Below are 13,711 nucleotides of genomic sequence, written 5' to 3'. Positions count from 1 at the left end.
ACTCATCAGAAATAATAAATAAGCTACAATTCAGCTGTGTTAGGAAAATAAGCACAAATACTAATTTTCCTAAATGGCAATTAAAATTAAGAGCATGTTATTATTCACAGATTGTTTTATTTAAGGAGACTTTAATTTAACGTTTTGCAATTTGACAGATAACATTATCAATGTCTGAGAATGGTAAAGATTTATGACAAAAGTCATATCACATAAAAGTTAAAAAAAAAAAAAGAAAACTACTCCAAATTGAGAAGATGATGGATATCTATGCATACAAACATTTTTTATTTTAGAATAAGAAGCTCAAGAAACATTTCATTAAGGTCTTTCCAAGTTAGAAAGAAAATATGTTATTCTTGATTTATCAACATTTATTCTTTATGTCATTCTCATATACGTATTGAGAATTATTTGTCAATCTGTTCCCTCCTCAAATAAAATGCTCTCTTACATAAAAATAGTATTTAAATGACTATAATTCTTGAATGATATTTTCCATTATATATAAATAATTCTGATCTGACTCACAAAAAAACACAGTTTTGGTTTCATATCTTGGTTACATCCTTCCCTAAATTTGCAGGGATTTATATACAAAAATATTTTCTTTCCACTCTGACAATTCCCAACAAACGGGAAGGAGGAAAAATTAATTCTGAATAAGGCATTAGGTAGTGTTCTATCATTAAAACTCCATACTGGGAATGAGGAACAAAGTGGGGTGGGGAATACTGCAATCCCCAAACTAGGTTAGTAGACAGAAAGGCATACTAAAACCTGGTCTGCAGTTATATATAAAGTATACAGCTTAAAAGAAACACAACCCCAACCCACTTTCCATTGCTGTCAGGCCCACCAAATAAGATCTGCATAAAGACTCTTACCTGAATAACAGCACTAAACCAGCAAGTATTGCCAACATTCTTTAGTCCAACAGGAGCTTTGTCCTGCCTTTTTCTATCATAAGGGTTTCGAGAATCTCTCCAAACTTCAGTAGGTGTCCTCTTCAAACATGCTTTATTTTCTGCTATGCTGGCTTCAAGAACTCTTAAACAATGGGAAGAAGATGATGGGGGAAAAAAGTACAGTATTAATTTAGTGCTGTACCCTAGAAAATAGCATACTATAAACTAAGGATTTTAATAGATTAAGCTCTAGACAATCCATCTGGGGAAGTAATATTTAAAACTAAATTTACTCAAGCAGAGGCTAGTTTTCTTTAAGAACATAGCCGTGGCAATGCCAACACATCAAGAGGCATGCAGCCTATTTTTCTCAGAAAAAGGAAATTTCAAACACAAAAAGACAGCATTATGTAATAGGAAATATATTAAATTATGTTTCAACAAATTAGAGGCTTAGTACCACGGATACAGTACCTAGATAAGTTTTCTGAAAAGTCACTGTATTGAAGTACATATTTACAATATAACATAATGACTAATTTTTATAAGAATTACTTTGAATCAAGAAAACTAAAAATTGAAAAAAACTGTACTGTTATTCCTCTGACCATTAATTTCCTTTTCTATTATAAAAAGGGTAAGGTAAATTCTAGGGTTCCTTTCAGTTCTAGAGATCCATGATTCTACAAGAGCTAAATAAAGGGAGAGAATATTTATGTGTTCACTTTTTTACCCAGAAGTTTGCCTAGGGAAAAATCTACTGAAATAAATATCTACATATCAGAATAATAAAAGATTAACCTCTTCAAAATAAATGCACCTACAGAATATCTAAAAATATATCTAAAATATCTAAACACGGCTAAGAGTAATGCTACTTTGCTTAATGGTGTTCTTCTTGCTCTTAAGCATGCAACAACATGCTGGAAAACCCTAATCCCCACATATAAACTAACCATGCATTTTTGCCTGCTCAAGACATGTGTTACTTACTATTCTAAATAAGCATAAATAATAGCTAAATATCTTAACTCATTTTGTATTCATTATAAAACCTCAGCAAGAAGAAGTTTTTTCAACTTTTTTGGCTTCTTGAGAAAATCTCATTCATGCTACACTATCTTTCTCCTAAAGATTTTGCTCTATCAGATTAATGTCAAAATAATATAGCTATCTTCCTTAATTATGCAGAAAAAGTAAATTATTCTTTTGTCTCTAACCTTAAAAATGACATTAGATACAATGTATTAGATTCCAAACCAGTATTACTTAAAATAACTTATATGAATGTAGGCTAGAGTCTTCTTTGGGAATCAGTAAAACCACATACTGAAAAAAAGAAAGCAGAAAACAACACGATCGGGACTTCCCTGGTGGCACAGTGGTTAAGAATCCGCCTGCCAATGCAGGGGACACGGGTTCAAGCTCTGGTCTGGAAAGATCCCATATGCCACAGAGCAACTAAGCCCGTGCACCACAACTACTGAGCCTGTGCTCTAGAGCCCGCGAGCCACAACTACTGAGCCCACGTGCCACAACTACTGAAGCCACACGCCTAGAGCCCATGCTCCACAAGAGAAACCAACTGCAATGAGAAGCCCGCACACCACAACGAAGAGTAGTCCCCGCTCGCCACAACTAGAGAAAGCCTGTGCGTAGCAACGAAGACCCGACGCAGCCATAAATTAATTAATTAATTAATTAAAAAAAAAAGAAAACAACATGATACATTACAATGTAAAGATCAAAGTAAACTCACATATTTAAAAATAAACAGTATACCCTTTTAAGAGTGGTCCAACATTAGCAGCAGTACTCTGCCCAAATATCAACTCTCCATGCAACCTCGGCCCATACAAGCTTTTTCTCTTAAACTATTGACCACTAAAATGTACTAGAACTCCTTGGAAGGTATTTAGTTAGATGAATTGGGGCATAAGAAAATCAGCATTTATCTAGAACATCCCACTCTTATCAGAAATAAGTTTTAAAGAACATAAAGGGGAGGTAAGTCAAAGAGCCAACTTGAGAGAATTCCTACTGTTCAAGTTGTACAATTCAACATAATATAAGAATAAGAATAATCAACTGGAAAAATTAAATTTGTACAAGGCGACTACTTCAAAAGAGAAAAGTTAACACATAGTATACAAAAGGTAAATACAACACCAAAGTCTATTTTATATAACAAGGTATATTTAATTATTTATTGACTTTTATAAATGGGAGTGTTTTCATTTGAAAAGTTTGCTCTTTTTGTAACGTATGTATATCCAAAAGTATAAATAAAGGAACCTTATTTCTATATTGGTAATTAGAAATGAATGAACTAACACAAGCAATGGGTTCTGGGTGAAGTAGCAACAATACCACAAACAGGAAAGAAGAATTAGCACCAGTGGTCATATATAAGAGACAGAAGAGGCATCAGCAGTTGATTAGCACCAGTGGGCATGTACAATAACCATTAAAAAAGAGAACTCTACAGTATATTCCAAAAGCATAAACTGATCAAAAGTGAAGGAGAACAAGGAGAACTACACTCATTCCTAAATCTTCTAGGTGGATGGTCCTCTACCATTACATATTTTTAAACTTCTAATTATAATAAAATATTAATTAGAAATAACCCTTTTCAATGCCAACACACCAGATCATTTGTATCATAGTGACCAGGAAACAGGTCACACAGACAAGTCATGGAAAACCTGAGAAGACCTGATTTCTACAAAATGCACCCAGTCTACAAAAATTAAAGTCTAAAAATAAGTCACATGTACTCCAATAGAGGTTAAAAAAAATAAATAAAAATTAAAAACTGAAAAAATAAAAATAAGTCACATGAAGTTAATAACAAAATGAGACTCAGCCTCAAGACCATATTGAGTAAAATTAGGTCTCCTGTTCCCCACAAGTGTCAACAACCCATCCCAAATCTACAATCCAGACTCCCCTGAGATAATGACATTCTTCTTATTCCAGATCTAGTTAAGATTACTAAAAACTAAAAACCAGAAAGTATTTTTTGAATGTTTCGATACAGTCAGTTCAGGTACCCTCCTCTTCAGCCCCCTCCCACCAAGAAAATACATCTCTTGATTTTCATGTTGTATGAAAACATTAATGTGATAATATAAGCTTTTTAGTTCCCTTGCCTACTTTTGGGAGAATGTATGGCATCAAATGTACTTTCTAGGACCAAGCAGCTTACCTGCACTTTTTGTTACAAGAGGAGGGAAAGAAAGTCAAGGATATAAACTGAAGATACCACCTCTCCAGCATTCCCATAAAACTTTTTACAGAGGTAAAATTACATACAAACTGTAATAACTGACTAGAGCTTAAGACATACATGTTCACTGTTTCTCAAAGTGACCTAAGATATAAAATTTTTTTAAAGTATCCATTTCTAAACCACATTTATTTTTGGTGGGTGGGTATACATACTTAAATGTATATAATTAAATATTCTTATAACTCAATTCAGTCATATGGTAAGAGATCATCATTCATTATAATAAAAGCATGAGTTTTAAAGAAGTAGATTTATTATAATATTCCTTAAACATATGGTAATATGGTAGAATTATGGTACTAAAAATAGTGGATGAAAGAATGCCATGACTTTGTGATCTTGATTTACAGCTTATAACACATTTAGTTTTTTAATCACCAAGGACTTACAACATGCTCCAGTAGGTTTCCTCCTACCACTTCCTCCTGGCTCCTAAAAGACTTTATAAACACATTTATTACACTGCACAAAATTATTAATCAACCAGTCTCTCCCATCAGCATCCAGAGGATAGAAACATGGATTTGTTTCATCCCTAGAGCATACATGATTAAAAAAAAAAAAAAAAAAGGGGGGGGGGGCTAAACAAGTGTTTGAAGTAGATGGAAGATTAAAATATTAGATGTTGCTATCTCTTTGTCATTTTTTTTTTTTTTTTTTTTTGGCAAAAGCCCAACCTCTAGCCCAAATATGAGCTCTCCATTCCCAAGCCCTTGTCCTTTTCTATAGTCCAGTCCTGGCATATTAATATAAGCTTTATATAAAGCCAAGTCCTCATAAGGGTTCCTTCCCTGGCCTCACCAAACAAAGTGAAGCCAATGATTCTACCCAAGCTTTAAAGTGTAAAGTATGCCAATAGCTACATTTCAGATATTAAGGCTGCAAGTAGAGAGAGAGAATAAAAAAATAACACTGCAAATCTCAGAGCTCAGAAATAGCTTAGAACAAAATGTAGCATACTGAAAAAGGCAAGCCCAAAAGCCACAAATACCAACCCCAACTACAATCACCTTATCTTCTCAACACCAGTCATGACCATGGCATTCAACAATATAAAAAGATGACAAAATGTTTTGCTGTCTCTTTTCCTTCCACACACTGTATTGAGTGAATCTTTAAAGCACTTACTTATGGTAAGTGTTCATGTTCCTAGTAGAATTTTATCGTGCTGATTTTGAGGGCTTTTTTTTTTTGCTTGTTTTCTTTTGTATTGTTATTTAAATTGCATTATAGAAAACATTTCACTTTGGATCATCTAAGTCTATTTCAAGCAAGCAACATACTCACTGGAAAACATGCATATCATTTAAGCTATACAGATCAACCAAAAAGAAAAGAAAAAAGAAGGTGGAAGGGAGGAAGAGAAGGAGGAAGGAAGGGACGGAGGGAAGGAGGGAGGAAGGGAGGAAGGGAGTATTCATCTTCTACATTTCCTTTAAAAAAAATCTATTGGTATTTTGATTGTGATCGCACTAAACCCGTAAGTTAATTTAAGGAGAACTGACCGGTTTTACAATATTCAGTCTTCCAATTTGTGAAACACAATACATTTCCAATTATTTCCATATTCATTAATATGTCTCAGTGTTATTTAATAATTTTCTTCTTAGAAGTTTTTGCACACTTCTTATTAGATTTATTCCTGGTCTTTAATAGTTTTGTGTGTTATAAATGGTAGCTTTTAAAATTTTCTCCTTATCATTCCTTCTTATACATAAAAACATAACATTTTGTGTACTGATTATCAACCAACAGGGCTAAATACATCTTTTCTTGGTAAGAGTATTTTATTGAGGTGATTTACATATAATAAGATACACAACCCCTAAATGTATAGTTCAGTGAAATTTTTACCAATGAATACCACCCCCCATGTAACCACCACCCAGACCAAGATATAGAAAATTTCTATTATTCCCCAAAATTCTCTCATGCCCTTTCCCAACCAATAGTGTCTCTCTAGTTCTCAGATAATCACCATTCTGACTTCTACCACAATAAACTAGTTCTGCTTGTCCTTAAACATCACATAAATGGAATCACACAGCAGTTACTCTTTTGTGTCAAGTTTCTTTCACTCAACATGTTGCTTTGTGGATTCCTCCACATTTTTTAAAGTACCAGGAAAATGTTTTCCATTACATTGTTTAGTATTCCACTGTGTGAATATACAACCACTGTTAACTATTCTGCTCTTACGGATATTTGGTTGTTTACAGTTTTTAGTTATTATCAGTAAAGGCACTATGTGCTTCTTTCTCAAGGGTCTATACCTAGAAGTGGAAACGTGGGCTATGCTAAGTTCTAGCATAATATATGTTGAAATACACTAGAAATTCCCAGTTTTCCAAAGTGGCTATATGATTATACATTCTTATGAACAATATATGACACTTCCAACTGCTCTACATGCTTGCCAACATTTGATATTGTCAGTCTTTTTAATTTTAGCCATTGTGTTGGATATATAGTGGTGGCTGTTCTCCAATGAGGTGACTCATCAAACTTGCACCACAAAGATTACCACCACTGCTATAATCTATCATCATACCCAACATGGCAACTTGTCCACTTTTAACTTGTCCAACTTATTATTTTCATGTGTCTAACTGCTATGTAAATTTGTGTCATTTGTCACTTTCACTGTCACTATTTTTAGGATAATTCTACCTTTTTCCTCTTAGTAATTTTAAGATTTTCCCAGTCTTAAGTATTCTGGAGTATCACTATAATGAATTTATGTATGGGTTTCTTTTCATTTTTCTGATTGGGATTTGTTGGCTCATGAAATTACAAGTTATCTCTTCACTTCTAAAAAATTCTGTGATTATCGCTTTAAATTTTGCCTCTGACTCACTCCCTCCTTTTCTTCCGTAACACCGATTAATGTATGTTAGACCTACTCATTTTATTCTCCGTGTCATTCAACCTTTCTCCATATTATTTATCTTTTTAGCTATCTGTTACACACTGGATAATTTCTTCTCATATAGCTTACAGTCTACTAATACATTCTTTAGCTATTTCTAATCTGCTATTAAACCTGTGTTCTGTTTTTTCTTTTTCTTTTTTTTTTTACTGTAGTAATTCTTACTTTCATTTCTAGAAGATATTTTCACAGTCCTTTTTCAAGTAAAGATTTATTGAATCATTAAAGTGACACAAATTTCAGCTGTACAAACATGGTACAACTTCTCATGGGCAAATCTCATCCCCTCCAACAACACTCCTCATAGCTAAGGCAACTGTCTTTGTAGTATTATAGGGGTTTCAGAGGAGGGATAGTTCTGATTTACCCTTATTGTGAATATGTCATCCACTGACATAACTTTATGAGGGGAATGATTTCCTGTTAAAGCTTCCCACCTAATATAGACAATGGCCTTTAACTTCTTTTTCCCACATTCAACAAGGATATCAAAACTGAAATTCAAATTTATACACACAAGCAAATGTCATCATGTCAAAAAGTGACTTTCAGCATTCCGAACTTACTTCTTTGGGTTCCAGCTTTCACTTTGATTTAGTCTGATTATAGCCCTTACTATCTTAACAATTCTATAATACTTTCAAGAGATATTAAAATATTTTACATCCAACAGAAACAACACATTCTGGTTGTTTCCACTAGAAAATCTGTTTTAGTCTACCATGTTTCCTGAAACTGTTGAAGGTGTGCTCTTTGTAACAATTTTAACTAGAACCTAGCCCTACCTTCTACCCAACTTATTCAAAGTCATTTCATGAGGCAAGCCATTTTCACAACAAATATGCTAGACACAAACTAGCCACAATGCAGTTTATTAACAAATTTCTACTATCCACACTCTACTTGTTCCCTGTCTGTGCAGTGATAACTAAGATAATTATAATAAATGCATCCAATCCTGACATTAAGAAGTAATTATATTAAGAAGTACACTTCTAAAATGTTCAACTTAAGAAATTTTACCATGAAATTTATGGGTGCCGGAACACAGGATTGTAAGATGTAAAAAGGTTTTATCTCATCTAGTTATACACAATAACTCAGTATTCCAAATGAAGTAATTATATTAAGAAGTACACTTCTAAAATGTTCAACTTAAGAAATTTTACCATGAAATTTATGGGTGCCGGAACACAGGATTGTAAGATGTAAAAAGGTTTTATCTCATCTAGTTATACACAATAACTCAGTATTCCAAATGTGTGAATTCATATTAAAGTATGTTACTGAAATACAACCATAGTTAAATGATTCTAGGATTTTATTTGGCAAGATTTTGTCATCTGAACTTACTAGGTAATGAACAAATAAATTTACTTTTAAGCATAATATATAAATGTTTTCCTTAAAAAATTCATCATTTTCCCTTTTGAATTTAGAGTCTAAGCCTTAATAAAACTCATGCAATGTTATATTTGTCAAATGCTTAACTAGAATTCTCATGTTCCCTTATTTCTAATACAATATGATATATAAATGTGCTTATTTACTGAATGTTGCAGTTAACTTTTTTTGTTAACTATATATTATAAAATCTACGCATATCAAGGAAAAAAATTACATTCTGCAACAGTAAATTAATATTTTTTTTACTTCTGAGTATAATTTTACATAAAATTTTGTCATATTACACTATACCAATTCTCTGCAATGCTATCTACAATACAAATACTTGCAAAATATTTACTATTTTAAGAGTTTATTAAAATTAAAAGATCAAGGGAAAAAAAGGGCATTATCTTAATGAGTTTTTTTTCCACTTGGACAAAAATTAGTATCTTAAAGAATATATAACATATATTGTATGTAATAGAGATTAGGAATAATCTAAATTCCTTAACTTTTATTTTTTTTTTTTTTACTGATTATCTAATTATTATGTTATTTTAATTAGAAAGCACAGGATACAAAACTACTGACACTACTTGGTATATAATCCTCCAGACTTTTTTCTATTTATGTACTAATATAAACTAACATATATCTAAATATATATACATTTAAAAATATTTGTATCATAGTATATATTCTATTTTATAATCTCTTTTTCACATACTAGATTATCATTCCCCTTAAATATGAATTGCAACTGATGTATTTCATGTTTAAAATATTTCTCATAAAGCTTAAGTATTATCAAATTTTATAATTATTCAAGACAAATATTTCATTCCAATTCATTTTTATAAGACAAAATCTAACTTTATAGTTTCTCCAAATCCTTCAAAAAATAAGCCTAAATAAAATGTCTAAAAATAGCACATGTACTTTTGGTTTTCATTTAAAATTACTGGCATTAAATGATATTAGCCACAACGAAAGAGGATAATGAATTTTAATTAAGTCTTGCCATCTTAATATCTTATTATACAAAGCAGTTTCCAAAGTAACAAAGACATTAAAAAGTATTACTACAAAAAATTATGTGCCTTTGCTAAACATAGCATTTTGAGGCATCTCCTACGGTAATCTCAGATTACTCAGAAAGAAATGTACTATTAATATTGTGCCAAGGGAAATTATCTAAGAAAGCTGGTACATTCTGCTACCAAACAACTCTGTTAACAGGGGAAAAGAACACTGGAGTCATAAGACCCATCTTAGCTGTGTACCTTTGGAAAATCATTTAACCTCTTAAAAGATAAATTTCTTCTTCAGTAAGATAAAGTTACCATTGGCTCCAAAGAGTTTTTTAGAAGATTATGTTTAGTTATAATTTAAAGTTTTTTTTTTTAAATCAAACTTATTTAATCCTTTGGTGGATCAAATTTTTTCAAACTAAAAAGTTTTGGTAATTAAATCAAAAGATGCATTCCATCACACATCTTGGAATCTTGCTTATTTCTTTAAAAAAAAAAAAAAAACCTATAAATATACTATCATATCATAGATCAGAAGTTGGCAAACTATGGCCCATGGGCCAAATCCAGCTGGCCGTCTGTTTTTGTAAATCGAGATTTACTGGAACACAGCCACACTCATTAAATTATGCATTATCGATGGCTGCTTTTACACTACAACACTTGAGTTGAGCAAATGTAACAGAAACCAGATGGCTGACAAAGCCTAAAATATTTACCACTGGCATGTTACAGAAAAAAGTTTCTTGACCCTGGCCATAAATGACTATAAATTGAATTGGACAATGTATCTAAAAGGAATTAGGGGAAGAAAAAAAATCAAAGAAATATTAAAATATATACCTAAATTTAATGCCCCACAACGTCACTCCAAAATCCTAAAAACAATCTAAGTTTCAAATGCAATTGGATCTAGAATAAGAAATTCTGGGTTACATAAAATATTAAAACAATACTAAGTTTATTAATAGTTTATTTAGAATTGCAAAGTATATATTTGTGCCTCTTCAAATTAAAGTCAATTATTATTTCTATTATAAATAGTATTTATATCTACTTTATACAAATTATATTTTTACCTGCTAATGGCTTGCTCCTCATCAGTTATTCCAGTCTCCCTGAATGCCCTGTTTGATTCCGCCAAACTCAAGGCAATTGCTCTCTGAAGATCATCTTTATCATCTCCAGTGAGATCAATCACATCTGAAAAGCAAAACTATCTTTCTCAAAATTAAAAGTCAAACAAAATGAAAGGTAATTCTTATAATGGAGATTTTATACCCAATATACCCTTTCCAATCAAAGTCAGCACCAACTTAATTCTGTATAAGAGCCTCTCTGAAGAGAATGCAAACACTTTTTAAATTGGTTATACTTTGAAATTTAATGTTCTTCTCTATAAAATATACCTAAAGCAATTAAGAGTATAAATATTTTTCATTACAGAGGAATCTCAATATTTACTATGAAGTCTCTGATTAAAAGCTAATAAGCAGAAAGATTGCTAAAAACAGGTTCTTTAACAACAAAAATTGAAGCCAACATAATTAAACATTTACATATATGCTTTCTGAAGTTAACCCAAATACACACACATTACAGTCGGCTATACTACCTAGACATTTATCAAAGTATAATAATTAAATGAGCTCTCAAAAACTATGTTTCAGAAACTAATTGACCATATATATTTATATTTATATACACTTTTAAAGTCTGGACGAATGTATGAAGCTGTTAACAGTGGTTAATTCTGATGAGGAGGGTTATGGGGAGAAGGAAGTATAAGGATCTTTCACTTTCTATTTTCTGTTCTATGCATTCCTTTTAATTAAAAAAAAAGTTTTCATTTCAGAAAAAAGAAAAATATGCAAGTAAATGACAGGTTTTCCTTTGTTAGAATAAAATAAAGTAGTTAGATGCTGTAAGTGTTCTTCTTCCAAAGAATAAAGTCTACAACTATTACCACATCCAAAAAAACTGATTTTTAATCCAATTTCCCAATATACATCGATTTATTTCCTTATCTCAAAAGATGTCAGTAATACTCCTATTATCATTTAAACAATGATAGACCATAACATGTTGTTAAGTAGGATATTACAAAATAATGGGATGAGAAAGAGAAAGAAGTATAGCTGTTACTACCTTATCTTTTCATAGTTGGGATTATGCTGGTTGGTATTCTGGACAAGTTTTATAATCATTTTGTTTATTTGTATTCGAGACATGTTAAAATTAATTTTTTTCTCTGTAATCTTAGAATATTATAAGAGGGAAACAAACAAAAGGGTTGGGGATGGGAGATAAAGTGTCTGCATTTTACCATCTGGCTACATCTAGTAGTTATATATAACTACTAGAAAAAAAAATTTTGCACTTAATAAAAAATAAAGTATACTGATAGTTTCAAAAGTCTACTTCTATTGTTATATACACTTTTTTCTCCAAACAGCAGCTTATGAGAATATTAAAAATATTAAAAATAACAGTTGGCCACGGAAGATTTTTTTAATGTTCTTAGAGAGTATAACAAAACCTCACAAAAATGTAGTAAGTAGGGTCCAAAAAATTCAGTCAAGTAGAATGTGCAACAGAGTTATAGAGCAAGTGAAATGATGGCGCATGCATACGTACGTCAGCAGGCCAAAGGTTTCCTAATTCTGGTTTACAAATTCCAAGTCCACCAAACCACAGCTGTAGATGGATATCACCTGGGTGTAGTCATTCAGTCCAGCGGAAATATTGATAAAGAAGCTAGGACTGGAGAGGCATGAAGTGGCCTCATAAAAACGAGAACTACCATGGTCATTAAATAATGACTAGAACTTGGATGAGTAAAGAGAGAATAATGGAAGTAAAGAAAATAACTTGAAAATCACAAAGAAGCAGAAAAACAGGCTTTGGGGACACGATCAATTAGCCCTCAGACTCCAATCTCTCATCCTCCTTGTGTGCCTTCTACAACTACAGAAGCTGAAAAGATTAAAACAAACAAACCTATTTTCCTGATTCACCTGCAGTTATGGTTCTGGATAAAATTTAGGTTCCACCAATCGGATGCATTAGCATGAGATTTGGAAGGCAGACTTGAGGGGGGAAGCCACTATCCTGCTGCTTTTGGCTGTTTTTCTCCAGCATGACTGAACTGATGTGGGCCGTTCCACAGTAGCAATCCAGTATCCAATTTACAGCTTCAGGTATGTCAAAAGATAGAATAGAAGTGGTAACCAGACTCTGCACTCCAATGCCCAGGCACAGCTCAGTGGCAGTTACCTAATCCTGGCTGCTTGTTCCCTGGGCAGCAGCTATAGAGCTATGTACATTCTTGAACCCCCCAAAGGCAGTCTCCTGATTCATTATCTTCCTGACTGTGGCAGACAGAATGGCTTCCCTGGCTGGCCAGTCCTGCAAGAATCTAGGAGTCATTTCAGAAAGCTGAGCTAGAGATCCTTCCTCCATTGCTTCCACTGATTTTTTTTTAAGAACCTAGTTCCCAGTATTAAATTTCTTCTTTGGAACTATCTAGAGTGTTTACTGTTTCATGACTGACAAGTAAACCAAACTGGCTAGAGCAGAACTCACGTAGAAATGGCAACAAGTTATACTTAAAACTTTTCATAATTTAGCAGTCGTAACTCAAGCAACACAAAAGCAAAAAACTAGGCAAGATGCTTTTAACCCTATTTCATAAATGAGATAACTGAAGTTGCAAGAAATGAAGTCTAATAGTATAATAAAGAATGGTACACAGGCTTCAAATTTAAGTCTTCAAACTATTAAGTCCAGTGGTCTTTCCTCCATACTAGCAGTACCCAAGTGTAATCCATGGATCCTTGGGATCCCAATGACCCTATGAAGGAAGGGTTTCCTTAAGTAAAAAATACTCTCATAATAATACTAAGATGTTATGTGCCTTTCCTACTGGGGTCACATTTGCAGTGATTATGCAAAACAACAGTGCATAAAACCACAGCATCTTAGCACAAATCAAGGCAGTAGCATCAAGTTAATTACATTACAACTATGCATACCCATTATTCAAAAAAAAAAAAGCCAGTCTCTCTTAAATCCTTGATAAAATGAGGAAACTAATTTTATTAAATCACAAACATTGTTTTACATGTTCTTTTAATTCTATGTGACAAAATAGAAAGTA

General features: G+C 32.4%; 1 protein-coding gene across 2 annotated transcripts in view; it reads right to left on the bottom strand.

The window, feature by feature from the left end:
* The window catches only part of USP25 (ubiquitin specific peptidase 25), a 139,021-nt gene that overhangs the window by 90,953 nt on the left and 34,357 nt on the right, over positions 1-13,711 (bottom strand). For both annotated transcript variants that reach the window (XM_059921381.1, XM_059921383.1), the window contains exons 4-5: positions 10,632-10,755; positions 888-1,050 (exon numbers count right to left, since the gene is read on the bottom strand). In XM_059921381.1, coding sequence (XP_059777364.1) covers positions 888-1,050; positions 10,632-10,755 — 287 coding nt within the window. The remainder of the gene's footprint in view (positions 1-887; positions 1,051-10,631; positions 10,756-13,711) is intronic.

The sequence above is a fragment of the Balaenoptera ricei genome, chromosome 4 (assembly GCF_028023285.1).
Source record: "Balaenoptera ricei isolate mBalRic1 chromosome 4, mBalRic1.hap2, whole genome shotgun sequence".
NCBI lineage: Eukaryota > Metazoa > Chordata > Mammalia > Artiodactyla > Balaenopteridae > Balaenoptera > Balaenoptera ricei.
Note: the sequence above shows the minus strand (reverse complement) of the source record. Positions and strands in the feature narration are given on the sequence as shown.